This window comes from Trichosurus vulpecula, chromosome 3, assembly GCF_011100635.1.
Source record: "Trichosurus vulpecula isolate mTriVul1 chromosome 3, mTriVul1.pri, whole genome shotgun sequence".
Classification (NCBI taxonomy): domain Eukaryota; kingdom Metazoa; phylum Chordata; class Mammalia; order Diprotodontia; family Phalangeridae; genus Trichosurus; species Trichosurus vulpecula.
In genome coordinates this window covers 400,966,641-400,989,600 of record NC_050575.1, presented here as the reverse complement: position 1 = coordinate 400,989,600, position 22,960 = coordinate 400,966,641, and the positions used below count along the sequence as shown (strand labels likewise).

Here is a 22,960-nt window from a genome sequence, read left to right as displayed (position 1 = left end):
GTGCCTAGATTTCTCAGCCCAGATTTCTCCCTCCTTGCACTGCCTTCACTAACTTTTCCAACTAACTCTACCCCACCTGACTGAGGGCACTGATCATCCGGATCTCTTTCCATCTAGACCAGGGGTTCTTAACCTTTTTCTGTGTCATAGACCCCTCCTCTCCCCGCCCCTTTTCGCAGCTGATGAAGCCCATGCACTCCTTCTCAGATTAATGTTTTTAAATAATTGAAAAGAATGCTAAATTTCAGTTAGAGATGAGTGAAAATAAAGATGCCATTCTTTTTTCCCCATCCAAAGTTCACGTGCCTCCTGAAATCTATCCAAAGACCTCTGTAGACTCCAGGTTAAGAATCTCTTATCTAGATTAACTCTCAGTCCTGGCTTTTCCTGGTCTGAGTCTTAGCCTCTTGCCACCCACCTCTAATTTGAAAGTGGGAGGTAAAGTCTGTTGGACAAACTAGGAAAGAAGACAGGAGGAAGAACAGACTGTTCATGGTATTTGAATCCAAAGGCAACCTCTCTCTAGAGAGTCTATGTCAAAAGCTGGAGACAGGAAAAGAAAGAAACCAGTTGGCCATGAGCCCAGTTGGTGGGGGAGGGGACAATGAAGTCAGAAGGATCTTAACCAGAAGTCAAAGGGGTACATCTGGGGCCCACACAGGAAAAATGCTTAATCCTCCATAATACAAAAGAGGAACTGAAGGCAGCAGCACTAGCCTTGGGGCATTTGTGGAAAAGTACACCCTGTGCCCTAGGTGGGACAAATGTTATTAGTCCCACTTTACAGATGGGAAAACTGAGACCTGTAGACTTTTCAGTGACTTGCTCTCAATCATGTAGCTTGTTCAGTGTCAGGCAGATACCAGGAGGACTGTCCAGAACCATGACTTAGAAGGTCAGGCCCAATGTCAGGGGCCTGTTCATGAAGGAAGGTATGACCTTGGGCAAGTCACCTAACTCTTCCAAGCCTCAATTTCTTCATCTGTAAATAAATGGGTTAGATGGTGATATCAGGTGTTCTTAACCTTTTCTTGTATGTCCTGGACCCCTTGGGTAGTCAGGTGAAGCCTATGGGCTCCTCAGAATTGTGTTTTCTAATGCACAAAATGCATGCGACTGATCACAAAAGAAACCAATTGTGTTGAAATACAGTTATCAAAAAAAAAAGTTCATGCATCCTTCTTAGCTATAATCTTCTGATCTAGACTCTGTGGGTCTCAGTTTTCTTATCCTTAAAATGAGGCTAGATTAGATGACCCCACGGCTACTATGTGCCAGGCACAGTACTAAGCCATTTACGATTGTTATCTTATTTGACCCTCACAACAACCCTTCCAGGTAGGCGCTGTTATCATCCCCATTTTAGGGATAAGGAAACTGAGGCAAAAAGAGGTTAAATGACTTGCCCAGGGTCACCCAGCTGACAAGAGTCTTGAAACTGGATTTGAACTCAGGTCTTCATGACTCCATACCTAACACTTTATCCATGGAGCTGCCTAGATGCCTCTGAAATATGCCATGAAGACAGACTTGTCTTCTAAAACAAACAAAAAACTGTTTTCATTATGTCATTGTCCTGCTGTAAAATCCTAAATGACTCTTCATTGCCTAGAAGAGAAAGTCCAGATTTCTTATTAGCCTGGCACTCCAGGCCTTCTGCAATATGGCCCCAACCTATGCCAACTGCTTCACTGCCCAGATCTTAAGCTCCCATGAAACTGGTCTAAATGGACATCTCTTGAACATGCCCTCACACTTATGCTGGGTACTATATCTCTTCCCATCACCCCATACCCAACCTATTCCTCTCTGCCTGTCTCAATCCTACCCAACAACACTGAAGACCAAAATAAAAAAGTAAATTCAGAACAAAGCCAAATATGCCATGGCAGACCCCAAAAGCTAATGCTCCCTGTGGCTACCTCGAACGTGGAATGTCCAAAATGAAGCAAGGGAGAATTCCATTACATTCTGCCGTAATCAGACCATATCTGGACTGTAACATTCCATTCTGAACTTCTCTTCTAGGAAAGACATTGATAAGCTGGAGAGGGAGTTCCCAGAGGAAGACAAGCAGGATGCTGAAGGGCTTCAGATCACCAGGAGGACCACTTATAGGCATGGGGGGTGGGAGAACAATAAACTTAGGAAACAATATTCACAATGGTGCCGACAAGGTAGATAGAGTCAATTTGAAAAGGCAACAAAACCATGGCCAAATAATGGTCAGAAGCACACCATCAAAGGTAGGGATACAGCCCTTCTTTCCCTGCTGATAGTTGTTGATTGGAGGGGGATGGGGGGGGTGGGAGGTAGAGAGGACAAGGATGTATCACGTGGAGTTTAAAAAAAATTATATTACCATAAAACAGAGACAGAATTCTACGAAACAATAATAGCTACCATTCATACAGTGCTGAAAGGTTTCCATGGGCTCCATTACCATCTCTACGAAGATGGTTTACCAACATATGCATATACATATACATACACATAAACATACATTTATATGTATGTATATATGTGTGTATATGTATGTGTGTATATGTATATGTGTGTATATACAGATATATGTATATATCCAGCCCCAGTCTCCCTCCCGAGCAACAGTCACATATCTTCACAGCCTCCTGGACATCCCACCTCCACATGCCCCAAACAGTTTCTGATTCCCTCTGCCTCCCAAGCCTCCCCACCTTCCAAACTTTTCAGTTATTATTGAGGGCACTACAGTCACTCAGGCTAACCGCCACAGTGCTATATCCTTGACTGCTCACTCCCATTTATCATCCCCATGCCTATTCCTTTGCCAAGTCTTTTCTATCTTCATAGCATCTCCCTACATACAGAACCACAACCCTCATCATCTCTCACCTGGATTTCTTGTTCTCCCTTGCCAGTCTAACTGGCCTCACTGCCTCAAATCTCTTTCCACAGCAATCCATCCTCCATTCAACTACAAAGGAGATTTTTCTAACACACAGGTCTGAATCATGTCACTCCTTTGCTCAGCGAGCTCAGGTAGCTCCCTGTTACCTCTAAGATAAAAAAAATAAAGTCCTTTGTTCAACATTTAACTCTTCGTAAAATACACCTTTGCTAATTTTCCAATTTTCTCAACATTTGACTCTCCATAAAGTGTGTGGAAACACACTTTATGGTCTAGCTACACGGGCTTACGTGAAATTCCTTGATTTCACATTCCCCTCCTATCTTCGTGCCTTTGCACTGGCTTGCCCTCATCCCTAGAATGCTCTGACCCTTGGAGGATGACCTTCAATCCTTAGTTTCTCTGGCTTCTATCAAACCTTAATTTAAGCTCATCTTGCAAGGGTTATTTCCTAGTCAACCTAGCAACCAAAGCCTCCCCCTTCAGCTTATCTTCCCATCTGTTCTGTATGTATCTTGTATATTCCTAGTTACTTATTGTCTCCTCCACTAGACTGTAAGCTTCTTGAAGGCAGGAACTGGTTTTTTGTTTGTTTGTTTGTTTGTTTTTGCCTCTCTTTGTATCTCCGGTGCTTAGCACAGAGCCTGGTACATAGTAAGCACTTGATAAATGCTTTTTGATTGGCTCTTTCCTGGACCCTTTTCTCCTCTCCCTCTATACCACTTATCTTGGTGATCTCATAAACTCCCATGGATTGAATTTTCAACTCTGTGCTGATGGTTCTCAGATCTACTTGACCAGCCTTAACCTCCTCTCTCCTGACCTCCAGTCTTGTATCTCTATTAGACATCTCAAATTGGATGTTCCATAAATATCTTAAAATCAACATGTCCGAAACTAAATTCATTATCTTTGCCCAAAAAACTCCCTTTATCTCTTACCCCCAATATCCAATATGGTGCCAAGGCCTTTCAATTTCACCTTTGCAACATCTCTTGAACACACTCCCTTCTCTCCTCTGAGGCTGCTGCCACCCTGGTGCAGGTCCCAAACACTTCATTCCCAAACTATTGCTGTCACCTGGGGGGTGGTCTACCTGCCTCCAGTCTCACCTCACTCCAGAGTATCCACCATTCAGCCTCCAAAATGATCTTCCTGAAGCACAGGTCCTACCATATCACCCTCCCTCATTGCAAAGACCAACAAAATCATCTATACACTGACAAGCTGATAACATAGACAACATTCTCTCCTCTTGGTTCCTCACCTCTCTTCAGAAAGGAGGGAGATACATGACATCATCTCTTCTCCAGGACCATTATTAATTTTTCAGTTACTCAGAGTCTGAGATTTTTTTTAGAGATCTTTTCACTTGCATTGCTGTAGTCACTGTGCATATTATTATGGTCCCATTTCTTTCACACCACATCTGTTCATAAACGGCGCACGTTGTAAGAGGATTTCTTGGAAAGTATGTCCAAGCAAAATATTTCAGTGAATCTTAAAAAACTAAAAAGAACAGACTGGGGGGTGGTGTGGGGAAGAATTATGGTAGCTGCCTTCACATATTTAGGAGTCCTTGTAAGAGTGATTAGAAAAATAAAATAAAAAATTTAAAAAAGGAGTAGCTAGGTGTCACTGCGTATAGAGCACTGGCCTAGGAGTGACCTGAGTTTAAATCTGGCTTCAGACACTTATTAGTTGTATGATCCTGGGCAATTCACTCAACCCCAGTTGCCTCCCAAAAAAGATAAATAAAATAAGACCCGTTAGACTTTGACAAAACAATTAATTGCAAGTTGTAGGGAGACAGATTTAGGCTTGATGTCAGGAAAAAATTTTTAATAATTAGAGCCATCCAAGGCTGGAGGGCTTCTCCAGAGAAAGTGAGATTCCCATCACCGGAGGTATTCAAGGCAGATTAACCTGTTGGGGATATAATAGAAGGGCGTCTGGTTCAGATCTAGGTTGTAGGAAATAGCCTTGAGGTCTTTGCCAAAAAAAAAAAAGAGTTTCTGTGATTCTATGAAAACCCTCCTCCAGCTTCTGAGGTTACTAGGTACAGTCTACAGTGCCTGGCACACAGTAGGCACTCAATAAATGTTGATTGATTGGCCTCCCCTTCCTCTCAGGGACTTCAGCCCTTTGGCCTGTAACATCCCTTTAGTAACTAACCACAGACCACATTACTACCTTGCTAGGAATGTTATTTTTCTTTCGGCATGATGTAGTAGATAGTGGGGCTGGCCTTGAACCTGGGAAGCCTGGGCGGGGCGGGGGCGGGGGGGGGGGGGGGAACGGACGACGGGTGGGGCGGTGTCTATCCTGCCTCTGACATAAAGTGACCCTGGCCAAGTCACCTAACCTTTTTATGCTTTAGGCAACTCTTTTTGAAGACTCTCTATTGCAGAGAAGCTGCCATCTAGCTTTGGGAGAGGGCTTCTTCTCACCTGGGAGTTCCCCAAATTAACGAAATCACAAAGTACAATCCCTATCTGTTCCCGCCATAATTTACCTTTTTGAATTGCTATATGCTTAGTCTTTCCAAATAGATTCAAAGCCCCTAGAAGGCAAGGACCTGTCTTAAACTCTGTGTCACCACAGAAGCCAGCACAGGCTAGATACTTAACTAATCCAGACCAAGGGATTCCCACAAGCTACATCTCCTACAGAGGAGAAAGCCGGGTTCTAGAGGGGCTCTTTCCTTTATTGCTGTCAGTCTGGGTAGCATCTGGTCCTCAGCATTTCTGTCTTTGGGCTCTCTCCACCTCCACCAGTAGACATGGTAGGAACATGGTGACCATTTACAAATCAGGCTTCTGCCTCTTCTCTCCTCCCGCCTTCCCCATTGGGATGGTTTTTGCCTTTTCTTTGTATCCCCTGAACTTAGCACAGTGCCTAACAGGCAGGTAGATGGGGCAATAGATAAGAGCACTGGGTTTGGAGTCAGGAAGACCTGAGTTCAAATCCAGCCTCAGACACTTAGTAGCCGGCTGATCCTGGGCACACCACTTAATTTCTGCCTGCCTGAGTTTCAGCTATAAAAGGCGGATAATAATAGCACCCCCCTCCCAAGTCCTAGGGTTGTTGGGCTCAACAGGTGCAAGCCTCCCAGGCTCAAGGGAGATAACATCTGTAAAGCACTTTGCAAACCTTAAAGTGATTTATAAATGCTAGCTACAATTAATTATGGTAAGCACTTAATAAATGCTTGATGACTGGCTATTGTACTCATTTACAACAAGTCCAAAAACTAGGCTCATCATGTGCCCTCACTCCATCTCTTCCACAAAGGTCGGTCAGTCTTTCTTTGTTTCGGCAGTCAGGGGTTAAGTGACTTGCCCAGGGTCACCTGGCCAGTAAGTATCTGGGGTCGGTTCTGAACTCAGATCCTCCTGACTCCAGGGCCAGTGCTCTATCCACTATGGCACCACCTAGCTGCCCCCAAAGATCCTTACTTCTACGGAGGGCACTGCCAACCTCCAAGCTGCCCAGGTTTGAAAACTTGATTGCATTTTACATACTTCCCTCTCCCAATCAATTGCCAGGTCTTGGATAAGATCTAGTCTGGGATAAAATATGACAGACTCCTCAGCCTGGCATTTCAAGCCCTCCATGATCTTTTTCCTCCATCTCTAATTGTATTTCTTCCCTTCTCCCACTACATTTCGTTTCCCCTCTCCTCCTTTCAGAATCCTTACATTCCTTTAAAACTCACCTTTTCCTTCCAAGCTCTCTTGTTCTCCCCGCCTATTAATTCTCTCTCCTTCCTCAAATTACCTTGGACTTATCTCTGTCCGCTAGTGCTCCTCCCCTCCTCCCAGTGGAATATAAGCTCTTTGAAGACAGGAATTGGTTTGTGGGGGGTGAGGGGGGCACTTTGTATCTCCAGCACTGGTATTGTGCCTGGTATATAATAGGTGCTTTTTATAATAAGAGTTTGTTGAATTCTTGGCTTCTCCATGGCAGAGGGGCCTGGCTTTTGACACATCTGGCAGACCTATAGGGGCCAGCGGGTCACCGCATTGCATAGGCCTGGATTAGGGCCCTGCCAGGCAGGCTCCCTCCCTCCCTCCCACATTCTCAGGAAATTCTGGCCTACTTCCAGAACAAGGACAGGAAAGAAGCTCCCTGCCCCACCCTGTCCTGCTCTGCCCTACTGCCCAGCTAGGCCCCTCCCTACCTCACCCTTTATGAGGCTATTCTCTTCCTCTAAGTCCAGATCATGTGGACTGGGGTGCACCTGTGCTATGGAGCCTTGAACTCACAGATGTACTTGGGGGACTTCCCCATTTGTATGCTTCTGGCTTCAGAGATTCCCAGCCTTTTGTTAAATGCTGAGTAGCCCTGTAATGGCTATTAGATAGACAGCTATACTTCCTTGTCCCCATCTTTAAGTAACTTACAATTGAATAACTATGGAAAAATCCTTGGGTTAGAGGGAGGAGACCCAAGTTTGAATCCCAGCTCCTAGTTTACTATGTGACTTTGGATAGGTCTCCTGACCTTGGTTTACTCATCTATAAAATGGAGCTATGCGCTTGTTGGGTGAGATGATGTTCAAAGGCCTTTGTAGCTCCAACAAGCTGTTGAAATGACACACGTCTAAACAATTTGACTAACAAGCCACATGGCTTTAGTCATCAATTACTCAATTTCTCTAGGCCTCTAATTCCATAAGCAGCAAAAATGGGAGAGTTGGCCTCAGGCAGAAATTTGAACTTTTAAACACTGCTTTGGTAACTATATTTCAATATAATTGGTTTCCTTTGTAATTCTATGTATCTCATGCCTTTAAGGACCTTATTCTGAGAAGGAGGTCCATAGGTTTTGCCAGAATGCCAAAGGATTCCACGACACACAAAAAGTTAAGAAGGCCCGGCCTAGAAGGCCCTAACTCTAATCTACAGAGGCACCAGGGCATAGGGGACAGAATGCTGGCTCCAGAGGTGGGAAGACTGGGTTCAAAAACCTACCAATGACTAGCTATAGCGGAAACTTTTTGAGCCTCTTTTCCCCATCTGTGAAATAGGAGTGGCAATGTATAGACCACCTGCTTCAGAGTGGAGCGCTTTGTAAATGCCCACAAACAGGTAATATTCTATCAGGAGAAATGCTAATAAATTTCACTAAAAACAGCAGAAAAAAAGCAGAATTACCTTGAGCCACAAGAATGGCAGTGGGGTTCCTTGGGCTCTTTGTGTAGTTTTTATAACTAAATTCCTCTTCAAATTCTTGTAAGACCACTGGACCTCTAAGAACTGAAGACTTCTCCCAGAAAGAGCTAGCTAGCCAGGGGAATAGTTCCCACTCTCTTCCTCCCCCTAAGCCTCTAGAGATTTCCCTACCAATCCCCCCCTCCACCCCAGCTGTTATAGGGGGTCAGCACCAAAAATGGGGACACTGCAGTCAGCTTCATCTGGTTCAGGATTCTTTCCCCAAGTATCATCATCATCACCGGGTCTTTCTGAAAGCCACATGACTAACGTTGTATTACTCAATGAAGCACAGTCTGCCAAAATGTATGGGTCACTGTATAAGTGTGTGTGTGTTGTGTGTTGTGTGTGTGTGTGTGTATGTGTGTTGCTGGGGGTGGGGGTGGGGGTGGGATGGTGCTAGACTCAAACAGAATTAGAATTTATAGGGAGCCCAGACACTACAGGATCCCTGCTCTAGAGCTTAGAAGGAATGAAAATGATCATCAGGAGGGGAAAATAAGGCGCAGAGATGATGCTCTAACTTGCCCAAGATCACACATTCAAGTGACAGGAGAAGTGAGTTTCCCCAGGACCACACACTGCTGGACAGTGTGAGAATCCAGAGCGGAAGCTGGGTCCTCTAAATGCCCTGCCAGTCCAAGTGTTCTTCCCCATCACTCAGTAGCCATAAGGTTTCCCTCTCCTTGGAGTCTAGAGAAACAGACCTTGGCTGATTGCAGCACCAGGATTCTGGCCCAAAGGACCTTAAGGCCACCTGGAAGGAAGCAGGCCTGTTTGCTCCCACAGGCCGGGAGCTATCCCTGACAAGATTCCCAAGCACTCCTCCCAAGAGTAATATATTGCCCTGGGCTTCTGAACGCCTGCAGGTTTCCCAGCTCCCTAAAGACGGCTGTTTTTGGTGTTTCCCCCTCCTAGTGACTGAACCCCAATGTACAGGCTAAGTCTCAAAGGTCAGGGGTGACTGAGACACACCAGTGTTTGGGTTCTGGCTCTACCTCGGGGCTGAGGACAAAGGTGTGTGGGGGAAGGCTAAGCCTTGGGCCAGGCCCATGTCCAAGGGGCTGATCCCTGGGAAGCAGCTCTGCCTTTCAGCGTCCACCCAGCAGGGAAACAGTTAAAGAAACCGGCTATTCAGGCCTCCTGAGCTGTGAGCTCAGAAATTTCCACTAGGATTAGATTCCCTTCAACTGGAAAGTCAGGCCAAAGTGTCTCCCGGAGCCAGTACGGCCCTCCTCCGCGGGGCCCTGGCTAGGCTGGGAGGTCCCTGGCCGTCCAGCTGCAGGCATCAGAGAGGGTCAGACAGAGGAGGATGAACTGGGGCGCTCAGGAGCAGCACTCACCCTGGAGACGCCATCGGAGCCGGGCAGGGCTGGGCGGGCAGGCGAGGTCTGGGCTCCGGCTCCGGCTCCGGCCCCCCGGCTGCTCCGGTTTCCTCTGGTGCAGAACGGTGAGTCACTCTGACTCGGGCTCGGAAAGGAAAGCCCTAGGGTGGAGCTTGCCCCTAAGATAACTAGGGATTGCACAACCGGCCCTGCTCCAGGGCTCTGCTCCAGGGACTGCGCTGGCTGGGGATGAGCCGGGCGGCGGCGGACATATGGGGATGCAGCTTGGGCACCTCGCATCCTCGCTGGCCAGGAGCTCCAGCAGCAGAGTGGGGGGCGGGCGCGCGGGGGTAGGAGGAGGGGTGCGGCCGGGGGGCTCGCCTCCCCCCCTCCCTGGAGCAGAGCTGACCCCGAGGAGTCTCCCAAAGGCCCTGTCTCCTCGGGGAGGACCAGCTGTCAACCTGGCCTAGAAGGGGCAGGGACCCTGTTGGAGGCTCCCTCTGCAGCCTTTTGAGAAGCAGCATGGCACGTAGCAGGAGCTCAACAAATAAATACCTCCCCACTTAAGACTCCGAGGGCTGCCAGGGACCTTAGAGATCGTCTGGTCCAACCGTCATTGCTCTCCTGCTGAGCCGTAAATGCGTGAGTGAATCAGTGACATTCACATCAGTGCAATTCACCAACACGTGACTCCTCCAAACCACAGGTGCGTTTAAACACAGAGATAAAACACTTCCTTACGGAGGGGGGGGGGGGGAAGGGGACAAGCGTTTATTAAGCACCTACTGTATGCCAGGCACTGTGCGCCCCAGATTGTATCTCATTTGATCCTCAAAACCTTGGAGGTAAACGCTATTTCCATTCCCATTTAACAATTGAAATGGAGGCAAACACCTTAGGTGACTTCTCCAGAGTCACATAGCTAGGAATGATCTGAGGTCCGATTTGAACTCAGGTCTTCCTGACTCCAGGCCCATCAGTCTATCCACTGTGTCACCTAACTGTGTCCCCATATGGAACAGAGGTTCTTAACCTTTTTTGCATCATGGGCCCCTTTGACAGTCTGGTAAAGACTGTGGACCCGTTATCAGAATTATGTTTTTTAGATGCATTAAATTTAATAAATGTAACCCATTATATTTCAAAACACAAATTCATGGACCCCAGATTAAAAATCCCTGATGGAACACCCCCCAGGTGAGGAAACAGCCCCAGAAAGGAATGATGTACCCTGTCACACACATCCCAGAGCAACAGCCTGTATCTTGACAACCTGTGGAAGTCACCTCATTTTCTTTTCCCAGTGTAGATTCCTAAGAAACCTTCCCCACAACTAAGATGAGACCTAGCCAGGATGGGACTCAAAGTGCATTGGAAACGGACCCTGGATTTATCATAGAATTCCAGTTCCGCTACTAAGTACTTGCATGAATCTAGGGGGATCACAGCCTCTGTGGGCCTCGGTTTCTTCACTGGGAAAATAAAAACGCAGACTAGATGATTTCTAAGGTCATTTCCAGGAGGCAGCAGAATTATACAGAGAAGAGAGTGCTAAATGTGCAGTTAGAGGATGTGAATTCAATTCTAGTTTCTGCCATTTGCTACCTACGTGACTTTGGATATGTCACTTTCCCTGGTCCTTAGTATCTTTTTTTAAAACATACTTCCACATTAGTGATGGTGTGAAAAAAGAATCAGAACAAAAGGGAAAAACCATGAGGAAGAAAAAAAAAAAGAAAGAAAAGAAAGAAAAGAAAAAAAAAGAAAATAATCTGCTTCTATCTGCATTCAGACTCCATAGGTCTTTCTCTGGATGTGGATAGCATTTTCCATCATGAGTCTTTCTGGTCCTTAGTATCTCTAGCCATGAAATGAAAGCATTGGATATAATGCTCTTTGGGTCCCTCACAGCTCTGAATCTATGGTCTGTGACTTAATAGTTGGCATTCAGGGACATTTGGGTCACTTTTTATTGTCTCAAGAGATCATCTTTTCTGTATAAATTGGGCATGGGGAACAGGACATTTATGATTCATGCAAGGGGATGGGGTATAAGGAGGCTGCATTGCTTGGAAGATAAAGCATTAGACCTGGGTTCTGGTCCCACCTCTGATGCTAGCTTGGTGGGACACTTAACCTCTCTGGACCTACATTTTCTCATTTGTAAAATGAGGCTAATGATATAGAACTGACTTTAGAGGGCTGCTGTGAGGCTTACATGGAATGTTGTATGTATATGTGAGTTAGTAGAAAGAGGTTAAATGACTTGCCCAAGGTCACACAGCTTCTAAGATCATGGTACCAGCACTGGGACTTTGGGGAAATCACAGTTCTCATGAAGGGATTGGACTGTGGATGTATCAAGTGCCCTGGGCTGATTTTTTTTCCTCATTAGGGTGAAAGCAATCCTTCATTTCAACAAACATATATTGAGCACCTTTTGTATTCTAGGTACAAAATTCTCTGTTTGCTTTTAAAGCCCTTCATAACCTGGCTCTCTCCTTCCTCCTTTTCCAGCCTTCCTCCACCTTACTGTCCTCCACGTACTCTGCAATTGATTTTCCATCTGCAACTCTGTGCCTTTTCACATGCCCGGAATGCTTTTCCTCCTCAACTCGATTTCCTGGCTTCCTTCAGGTCTGCTAAAGCTACAAGTTCAAAAGGCTTTCCTGGGTCTCCTTAATCTTAGTGCCTTCCCTAAGACTATTACCAAGTCATCCTGTCTGTAGCTTGTTTGTGCCTAGCTATCTGCATATTGTCTCCCCGTTACATCATTAGCTCCTTGAAATGAGGGATCATAGGTAGGTGGCCCAGTGGATAGAGCCAGCATTGGGCTTGGAGTGAAAAAACAAAACAAACAAACCTGAGTTCAAATCCAGCCTCAGATGCTTACTAGTTGTATGACCCTGGGTAAGTCATTTAACTTCTGTTTGCTTTAGTTTCCTCAAACGTTAAATGGGGATGATAACAGCGTCTACCTCCCAGGGTTGCTGTGAGGATTAAATGAGATAATATTATGCTTGTGAAGCACTAACAGAGTCATGGGCATATAGTAGTCACTCAATAAATGCTCTTTCCCTTTTCTTTTTTGGTCTTTCTTTGTGTCTCCCCGCCCACCTTCTCCACTTAGTATAGTGCCTGGCATACAACAGTCACTCAATAAATGCTAGTTGACTGCCTGCTCTTCGATATGGATGCAAAACTAAAAATGATGCTGTAATGATGCCGTAGATTTGGAGCTGGATCTCACAGACCATTTGGTTCCAACCCCTTGTTTTAGAGTGGAGGAACTGAGGTGTTGACATGACCCATCCAAGGTCACCTAGGCATCAAGAGACCCAGAGAAGGATTCAAACCCACAATGAGGGCGCTTTCCATTGTACCACACTGCCCCATTATTTCTGATGGAGCCACAGTGTAATAGAAAGGCAAAAGCCTGCTCTCAAAATGATACCAGAAAGATGTGCACAGCTGAGGGGAGAAACGGATATCTGTCACGCCCCTGTGGTCTGTAGTGCTTTTACCCTAAGAAACAGCAGCCAGGGGAAGAAGCCATCCTTCTGTTTTCTGTCTGCATGACCTTGGGATGAATCACTTCCTCTCTCTGTGGGCCTCAGTTTCCTCATCTGGAAATGTGGGAGTTGGGCTCAGTAGCACCTTGGGGTACCTTCCAGCTTTTGTCTACAAACCCTCCAAAAAGACCAGAAATGGGGTCTTCCCATTTGGGGCCTGGGGAGCTTTCCTTGAGCTCTAATATGCACAGCCAGTGACCCCTGCTGGTCAGTAACAGAGGCTACAGTTTTCAGAGTTTCCATTCGCATCCATTGAGGCACTGAGTCAGGCACTGGGAATACAGATGCCAAAGTGAGACGATCCTCGCCCTTGAGAAGCTTACATTCTAACTCACTAGAATGATGGCACAGATCCGTGGAGTTTCGAAGGAAGGAAGTATGATTTTCAAACAAGTTTTTAGCTCCTTTGCCCATCATAACTACCTAATGACACAGGCAGGGGTTGGTATTATCATTTTACAGGGAAGGGAATGTTCATATTTATTGATCATAAAACATCTAAACAGCACTTCACATATACCTTACTTGATCTTCACAACAGCCCTGTGAGGCAGATGCTATTAACGTTCCCTCTTTACAGGTGAGGAAACTGGTATTTGCCTAGGGTCATACAGCTTACTGCTGCTGCTGCTGCTACTACTACCACTACTACTACCTACTACTACTACTACCACCACCACTACCACTACTATTACGATCTACCCCCTAACATTTAACTAGCACTTCAGAGTTTTCAAGATCTTTACATATATCTCAATTTGAAATGTTGTCTCACAACAACCTGTAAGAAGTACCATTATTGTTTTCATTAAACAAATAAGGAACCAGTCTGAAAGAGGATAAAGCATTTGCCTAGGATCACATACCTAGTAAACATCTGAGGCTGAGTTTGAATTTGGGTTTTCCTGATTTCAGCTCCAGCACTCTATCCATAAGTCCTCCTGGAAGCTAATCAATTTGATGAATTTACTGGTAAGTGAGCCTTGGAGACTGGAAGCATCCGTTTCTATGAGGGCATAAATGATGGGCTCAATGAGAGGATTAGGGACCTCTCCTGAGCTGAGGTACTTGTAATGGTCACATCTCATTGAGGATAAGGGATTGGAGATGAATTTATTGGGCTGCTGGGAATAAGAGACATTCCCTTTATATTCGACCTAGATACTGACAGAGGCAGAGAAAGAGAGAGAGAGAGTGGAGAGAGAGAGAGAGAGAGAGAGAGAGAGAGAGAGAGAGAGAGAGGGAGAGAGAGAGAGAGAATGGAGAGAGAGAGCAAGAGAGAGAATGGAGAGAGAGAGAGAGAGAGAGAGAGAATGGAGAGAGAGAGAATGGAGAGAGAGAGAGAGAGAATGGAGAGAGAGAGAGATAGTGTGAGGGAGAGAGAGAGAGAGAAAGAGACAGAGAGAAAGAGAGAGAGAGAGAGAGAGAGAGAGAGAGAGAGAGAACCAAGTCCAATCCTTTTTTTTTCTTTTTAAGAGAGGGAGACCCAGAGAGATTGGAGATCAAAGGCCTGAAATCTAATTTGAGTCTCTTCTAGGAACCAGCAGCTGCTCCAGCTCAGTTCCAGAGTTGAACAGGTGGGGCCAAGCCCTCCAACGCAAGAGAAGGCAGCTGCTGAGAACATTCGAAGGGTTCAGGAATTCCTGGGCCATGAGCACCTGAAGCCAGCCCCAAGGGGCAGCGGCAGAGCCATCTTGCAGTTGCTCTTGCTCTCAGATAGTGGGACCACACTAAATGGTGGGAGATCCTGAGTCTCATTTTTCTGGAGAATTGTTGAGAATTCCCGAGACTCCAAATTTCTGGAGGGGTGTCGAGTGCCAAAAAGAGGACTGAGTCATGAAAGGGAGTAGTAAAAACCTGAATTGTGCTCTCCCACACAACCATGAGTTATTTGCACATCAGTGTAGGTCTGATAGGGAAGAGGCTGGCTTCTCTAGCATCTCCAAACTCATTTCCCTTTCGAGGGCAGGTGCAAGTCCCTGGGGCAGTACCATAAGTCTGGAGTCTTATATGGGTCCCTGGGGTGAAGAAGGGATTTAATGGAATGCTAAGGGGTGCCTCTCAAGCAACCCCAAATTTATTTCTTTTCCTTCCAGGGGAGTCCAAATCCTTAGCATAAGGGAAGGGAACAAGTATTTATTAAGCATCTTCTATGTTTCAGGCATTGTGCCAAGCACTTAACAACTATCATTGTCCCATTTGATCTTCACAACAACCTTGGGAGGTAGTTACTATTATTACCCACCCCTCTTTTACAGTTGAGGAATCTGAGGCAAACAGAGGTTAAGTGACTTGCCCAGAGCCACACAGCTAGTAAGTGTTTGAGGCCAGATTTGAACTCAGGTCTTCCTGACTCCAGTATCTACTAGGACACCTAGCTGCCTCTACTATAAGACTTAAGAACAGCCTTATAGGTCCCTGGGGTTATTGTGGGACTTGCTGGGGTATGGGGAGTTAAGAATTTTGTTGACTTGTTTATAGGTTATGATGAATTCTTTGTTCTCTGTATTTTGTCTGTGAAATGAAATAAAGGCTGTTTAGTACCCAAAAGCATGGCTACCTTTTGTATTTTCATAGGACCCTGGAGAGCAATATGAACTACTCTGAGAATCCCAGAGGAAAATCTGAGAAGGGACAAACAGACCAAAGAGGGATGATGAGCATTATTATGTAGAAACCCCAAGACTGAACCCACCATTCTACATAACCCCATGGCTTGGAGTTCCCCTGGATCCCATATAGATGAAGAAATTCAGGCTCACGGAGGCAAAGATAGCTAGCCTTCATGTAATCCTTTAAGATTTGCAAAGCACTTCAGATGTATTATCTCATTTGGCCTTCATAACAACCCTGAGAGGGGTAAGTGCTTTGATGATCCCCATGTTACAGGTGAGGAAACTGAGGCAGACAGAATTTAAGTAACTTGGTCAAGGTCCATGCAGCTAAAATGTAACATCTGGAGGCTAGAAAAACCCAGCTCTCCTAACTCTCTGTAAATACAGGACTCATTTCACCAGGGCTGATATTTATTGAGTTCCTAGTGTGCAGGGTTGGTGGGAGGGGGGGGAGAGGGAATGGGTTGTAAGAAGTTATTGGACATGGCAGTGGCCCTCAAGGAGTTTGTAGTCCAGTGGAGACATATGAAAAGATGACAACTCAATTCAGCAAATCTCTAGTAGGCCCCTACTTTGGTCAAGAAGACTTTGGGCTCATGGGTCTCTTAGTTCAGAATAAAGGACAGGATATGTAATAATAATGACATTTATCCAGAACTTTAAGGCATAGAAAGCAATTCACCACCAATTCTTTGAGCCTCACAATGATCTTGTGAGGTAGGAAGAATATGCTATATTATCTCCATTTTAAAGATGAGAAAATTGAGGCTTCCCCATGGCCAATTGAACTAGGTCATTAGTTCTTGACTTTTGTTTCATGGACTCTTTGGCAATTTATTGAAGTCAATGTCAGTCACTCAGTCAAGTCAATAAGCATTTATTAAGCACCTACTTATGTGCTTATTATGGATATACTAAGTGTTGGAGGTAAGAAGAAAGGCAAAAGACAGTCCCTGCTCTGAAGGAGCTTACAATCTAATGGGAGAGACAAGATGGGATAAATTAGAGCTAACCAATAGAGAGACAGCACTAGAATTAGGAGGCATCAAGAAAGGCTATGAACCTGGGATAGAGAAATGGCGAAGGGTGGGGGCTGATTTTGGAGGCATCATCTAACAATGGTCCTTCGAGGTGGGCACTGCAGGGATTATTATTAGCATTTTATAGATGAGAAAGAAGTAAAACTCACAGACTTATCCATCATCACACAGGGTGAAAAGGGGCAGCAGGATTTGAACCCAGGGCTTCTGACTCTACAGCCAGTGGTCTTTTCACGCCACTAAATTTGCCATAGGATACTAGATCAAGATGTTAGGTAGAGGGATCTTGAAGCCTTTTAATATAACCACTTCATTTGCTGGGCGAGGAAGTGGAGGCCAGGGAGATTAAAAAGCTGGCCTGAGGTCATTCAGGGAGTAATTATCAGAGGTGAGACTTGAATTCATGTCTTCTAACTCGTTTAAAAGGCTTCAACTGGCTTTTCTCATTCCGCTCTTATCTCTCTTCCCTTTCACAGTCAAAAAATCATAGAAAAAGACTCTACCCTCTTCACTCCACTGTTTTCTCAACCTCTTATCTTTTGACTTCTGACCTCTCCCTAACCTGCCTCAAACTGCTCTTTCTTTCTGTCTCTGTCTCTGTCCCTGTCTCTCTCTTTCTCTGTCTCCATCTCTCTCTCTCTGTCTGTCTCTCTCTCTCTGTTTCTGTCTCTGTGTCTCTGTCTCTCTCTGTCTCTGTGTCTCTGTCTCTCTCTCTCTGTCTCTCTCCCTGTCTCTCTCCAAGTGTACTAGTAGCCATTGCTCAGTATTCATCCACATTGACTTCTCTGTAGCTTTTCACACTGTCGACCATCAGGCACAAGAGCCTGGCACACAGTAAACACTTAACACATGCTTATTGGCTCTTGAAATGCTTGTAGTTGACCACCCTCTGCTGGATGTGCCCTCCCACTGGGTTTCTGTGACACTGCTTTCTCCTGGTTCTCCTCCTACCTGTCTGACCACTCCTCCTCAGTCTCCTTTGCTGCTTCATCACCCATCTCCTTCCCCGTAACTGTGGGTGCCCCCCAAGGCCCTCTTCTCTTCTGCCTCTGTACCCTCTCTCTTTGTGATCTCATCAGCTCCCATGAGTTCAATCCAGCCTCAGTCTGTCTCTTGAGCTTCAGTCCTTCAATACCCCATGACTGTTGCCTGAATCTCTCCATCTGGGGATGGTGATTCATAAGCACCTCAAACTCAATCACTATCTACTCCTTCTGAACTTCCTTATTTTTTAAAAAATAATTTTACTTTTGTTTTTCCACTTAATAGTATTTTATTTTTTTCAATTACATGTACAAATAGTTTTCAATATTCACTTTTATACGATTTTGAGTTCCAAATTTTTTCTTCCTCCCTCTCCTCCAACTCCCCAAGATGACAAGCAATGGATACAGGCTATACATGTACAATCATATTAAACATATTTCACTATTATTTCCACTCACAAGTCCTAATTTCTTTGTTTTTTTATCATATTCCCACATTAGTCATGTTATGAAAGAAGGATTAGAACAAAAGGGATAAACCACAAGAAAGAAAAAAAAAGAGAAAAGAGTATGCTTTGATCTGCATTCAGACTCCATAGTTCTTTTTCTGGATGTGGATAAGCATTTTCCATCACAACTCTTTTGGAATTGTTTTACTTCATTGTGTTGCTAAGAAAAACTTAAGCTTCCTTATTTCAACTGGAGACACCACCATATTCACAGTTTGCAACCTCAGCGTCATCCTCAACTCGTCTTTCTCCTTCACCCATCAGATCATTTTAAGACTTGTTGATTCCTTTTCTACGGCTTTCACATCCATCCGCTACTCCCTGCTCACAAGACCATTACCTTAGTTGAGGTTCTCATCACCCCTCCTCTGGATTACTGTAATAGTCTCCTGATTGGAGCCTGCCCTTATCAACTTTTTTCTCAGTTACAGGCAAAAAATGTTTAACATTCTTTTTTAAAAAATTTTGAGTTCCAAATTCTCTCCCTCTCCCTCTCCCCACTCTCCTTGAGAAGGCAAGGAGGAATTTGATATAGATTATACATGTGAAGTTATGAAAAACTTATTTCCATATTAGCCATATTGCAAAGAACAATGAGAACCACAGACCAAAAAAAAAAAAACCCAAGGAAAGCAAAATATGATTCAATCTGTGTTCAGACTCCATCAGTCCTTTCTCTAGAGGTGGATAGCATCTTTCATCATAAGTCCTTTCAAATTGTCTTGGATCATTGTGTTGCTGAGAATAGCTAAGTCATTCACAATCGACCTTCATACAATATTGCTGTTACTGGATACCATGGTCTCCTGGTTCTGTTCATTTCACTTTGCATCCGTTCATATAAAACTTCCCAGGTTTTTCTGAAAGCATCCTGCTCGTCATTTCCTAGACAACAGTCATATTCCATCACAATCATCTACCACAACTTGTCCAGCCATTCCCCACTTGATGGGCATCCCCTCAATTTCCAATCCAAAGAACCTTTCTAAAATTTGGAACCAGTCATTTCCCACTCCCTCCAGAACTTTCAGTCTCTCTTTTGCCTAAAGGAAAAGCTACAAACTCCTCAGCATTGAAAGCCCTTTGCAATCAGTTTTCAACCTGCTTTCCCAGAATTACTATAGAGTACTCTCCCTCATGAACAATATGTTGGAGCCAATGCTCAGTGCTCATCCCTCATACCCATCTCCATGCCTTTCTCATTTCCTCCTCCCTTCCGGGAATGCTTGCCCATCCCATCTTTGCTCTTAACCATTCCTAGTTCCCATTGAGGCTCCGCTCATGTGCCAGCTTCTATATAGCAAGCCTTTCTGGCTTCTCTTGGCTGTTGGTATTCTTTCCCTTCTCAGTTTCCTCATCTGTAAAATCTATAGTAGTACTTACTTCATGGGGCTGGCGTGAGGTCAAAAGAGATAGTGAATACAAAGTACTTTGTAAATTTAAAGCACTATATAAATGTTTATTATTATTATTATTATTATGTCAGAGGTGAAAGAAATCTTAAAAAATCTTATAGATTAAGAAGCAGCATGATACAGTGGAGAGAGCTTTGGACTTGCAAAGGACTAGGGTGCAAAGTCTGCCTTTCTCACTTATTACCTGCATGACCTTGAGTTGGTCACTTGACCTTTTCAGGCCTTGTTTTCCTCACTTGTAAAATGAGGAGGTTGGATGAGGCTGTGTTCAGGGATTTTTCCAACTCTAAATCAATTAGCTTGTGGTTTTTTACCAACAAGGTAACCAAGAGAGGAGATGCTGTTTCCCTGAGGACACACACCTGGTTAATGGCGTAGGGACCCTGGGGTCCCTGCCCTCCAGCGTGTGGCTGTTTCTACCTGGGGTCCTGCTGTTCTGCCACATGTGAAAGCATTTTTGAACGTGCAAAGCATCTGGCTGGAGAAGAGAGAAGAAACCGTGCCTCTGTCCCCATATACATACATATATACCTATTTATAAGGGTTTCCTGAGGGGAGAGAGATGTATTCAGAAATTAATATAAAAACAAAAGGTATCCATAAAAATAAAAATGTTTTAAAATAGAGAGTGGAAAGCAGCAGCCACATCCTGGATATTATTATACCTGAAGTTGCTTCCCCTCTCTCTGAGCCTCCATTATCCCCATCTGCACAATGGGAGAGTTGGACTGGGTGGTCTCTACTCTTCTGTTCGGAAATCCTGTGACTCCATACCATTCTGGCATAGGCTGGCAGGCTCCATATCCAGTGGGCATGGCCTCGTACCCATAAACAGCAGCCAGGACATCTATGATTCTATGAGTGGCAATTACACCCCTTACTTCAAAAGATCCATGATTAACTAGTGGGCAGTCTTCATGCATCCCTGCTTATAGCCAACTGGCATTTTGACAGATCAATCAGCTGCTAATGGGCCCCTGGGCCCTTAACGAGGCTCATCCTCTGATAACAAACACACAGTTTGCCACAGAGTCCATAAATGAAGCCTTCTTAGGTAGCTAGGGCCAGCTAGAGCCTGCCCTCGGCTGGCTTGGCCTTTGAGAATCCCAGGCTATCTCATGTCACAATGAAACATCAGAATGAAAGTCAGCAGCCCATTCATTACATTCCAATCCGGTCCTTCTGTAATTCCCAAGTTGTGCCACCAGAGGGCAAGTGAAGATAGGAATTAGTTCCTCATATCTGGGTAGCACATCATCCATCAATTTAACAAACCCTTATGGAGCGCCTGCTGCATGTAGAGAATGCTGCTAAGTCCTGGGAGAGATAGAAAGTTTAGGTTAAAACACAGCCTCTGCCCACAGGGAGCATACAGTCTCGTTGCAGGACAGGGAAGGGGAGGATTAGGATATCTACGCAAATATTGACCAAAAACTACATGATGAGCCAGTGAGAAGGCGAAGTATAACACAAGATTCTATTCAACTCAAATGAGCATTTACGACCGGGTCCCAATTAGTGACAATCTCATGAAAGTGGGCGCAAGGTTGGAGGGCACTCCGTGAGGCCGGGCCCTGACTGCACCCTGCCACGTATTTAATAGATTTCTACACTGAGGTTTGAATTCCTGTTTGTCAGGATTGCTTTAAATTCTCTCTACAAAATTATTCTGAAGAGATTGTTTTAATTCATATTGCACATTTCCTTTGGGCTGGAACCAACTACCATATTTTTCATCATCAAAATTGTGGAAGCAGACTTGACAGTTGTCATTCAGTTGTTTTAGTCATGTCCTTTTCTTCATGACCCCATTTGGGGTTTTCTTGGCAAAGATACTGGAGTGATCAGCCATTTCCTTCTCTAACTCACTGTACAAAGAGGAAACTGAACAGGGTTAAGTGACTTGCCCAGGGTCACTGGGATGGTAAGTGTCTGAGGTCAGATTTGAATGCAGGTCTTCCTGACTCCAGGCCAGGAGCTCTACCCACTGCACCACCCAGCTACCAGGTGACTTGACTAGATTTGACAAATGATTGGATAGGGCGGGGGGGGAGGGAGGAAGAGGGAAGAATTAATAATGACTTCTTGTCCAGGCTGCAAACTTAGGGGACTGGAAGGATGGTGACACCAGTCATTGTATAAAAAGATTATTTTGAAGGAGGGACAAATCTGGGGAAGAAGATAAGGAGTTCTGTTTTGGACATGTTCGGTTTGAGAAGTCTTTATACATAGGGTAGAACCAGGACTTACTGGTCAGCAGAGCCTTTGTGCTGACCAGGGGCAGTGGCTGGTTTAAATTTCTCTCCTCAGTCATAGTGACAATGACAAGATCTCAAGGTCTGATCCTGTACAATGAATACAAATGGTATTTTGGAAATTCCTGATTGGCAGAACCGGGACTAATAATTCACCTATGTGAGGCAAAGCACCACAAATGTATGCCTAGGGCAAGTAGCGTGAATTAACCTTCCCAGGCAAATGTAGTTATAAAGAGGATGCAGGAAGGAATTAAGACCTTGGGACTTAAGGAATAACAGAGGAAGAGACCCCAGGATACCACCCTGTTGGGGGACACAGAGAATCTAAAACATGGAGAGGATCTCTCATGGGCAGAAATCTCAGGACACCTTGAGGCTAATACTGGATGGCCACCACCAGGACAGGGGGAAGGGTTGGCAGAACAGGCAGAACAGGCACTGAGTCCTGGCAGGGCTTGTTCACCTTTGATTCCAGGGGCAAGAAGGGAGGAGGACGCATGCTGCTTAATGGTTTCTGATTTTAATGAAGTATTCTTGTCAACTAAATGGTAACTGAACTCTATTGTTTATTACTGCTGAAGGAGTGCAGGTGCTACCAGCACCCTCTAAATTTTGGCACCTTGAGGCAAAGCTCTGGATTATCCACCCTAGTTATGGATCTGCTCATTTGCATGTGCCTTTGTGGACAGCCAATATGGCATGGTGAGCTGAGCCCTGGATCTAGAGTCAGGTGAGACTTAAGTTCTGATCTTGTCTAGAATACTAGTGTCCCACCTCTTTCTTATACTGGCTAGATAAGTCACTTAATCTCTCAGTGGTCCAGGCAACTCTTTAGGATGAAACAAAGCACAGAAAGTGCCAACTGTCTTTGGTAGAGGAAATCTCTTCACCCGGCAGTTCCTCGTATATCAGTGAAATCACAGGACTCGTCCTTATCCCTAGGCTTATGAAAGAATCAATTAATTTCTTCGACTCTCATCTGTAAAGTAGAAATAACAAGCAGGGGAAACAGTATAGATAACAGTACCTCTCAGGCTGATCTCAAAACGTTGTTGTAAGGGTCAAATGATCATAATGGTAGCCAGCTTATAGAGCACTCACTCAAAGGTTGGCCAAGTACTTTACAGATATTTT

General features: G+C 44.9%; 1 protein-coding gene across 1 annotated transcript in view; it reads right to left on the bottom strand.

Annotated features, from left to right (window-relative positions):
- LOC118840800 (upregulator of cell proliferation) overlaps positions 1–9,539 on the bottom strand; it is a 39,454-nt gene extending 29,915 nt beyond the window's left edge. The window contains exon 1 of the mRNA XM_036748151.1: positions 9,450–9,539. Coding sequence (XP_036604046.1) covers positions 9,450–9,463 — 14 coding nt within the window. The 5' untranslated portion in view covers positions 9,464–9,539. The remainder of the gene's footprint in view (positions 1–9,449) is intronic.
- Between the last annotated feature and the right edge of the window lie 13,421 nt (positions 9,540–22,960).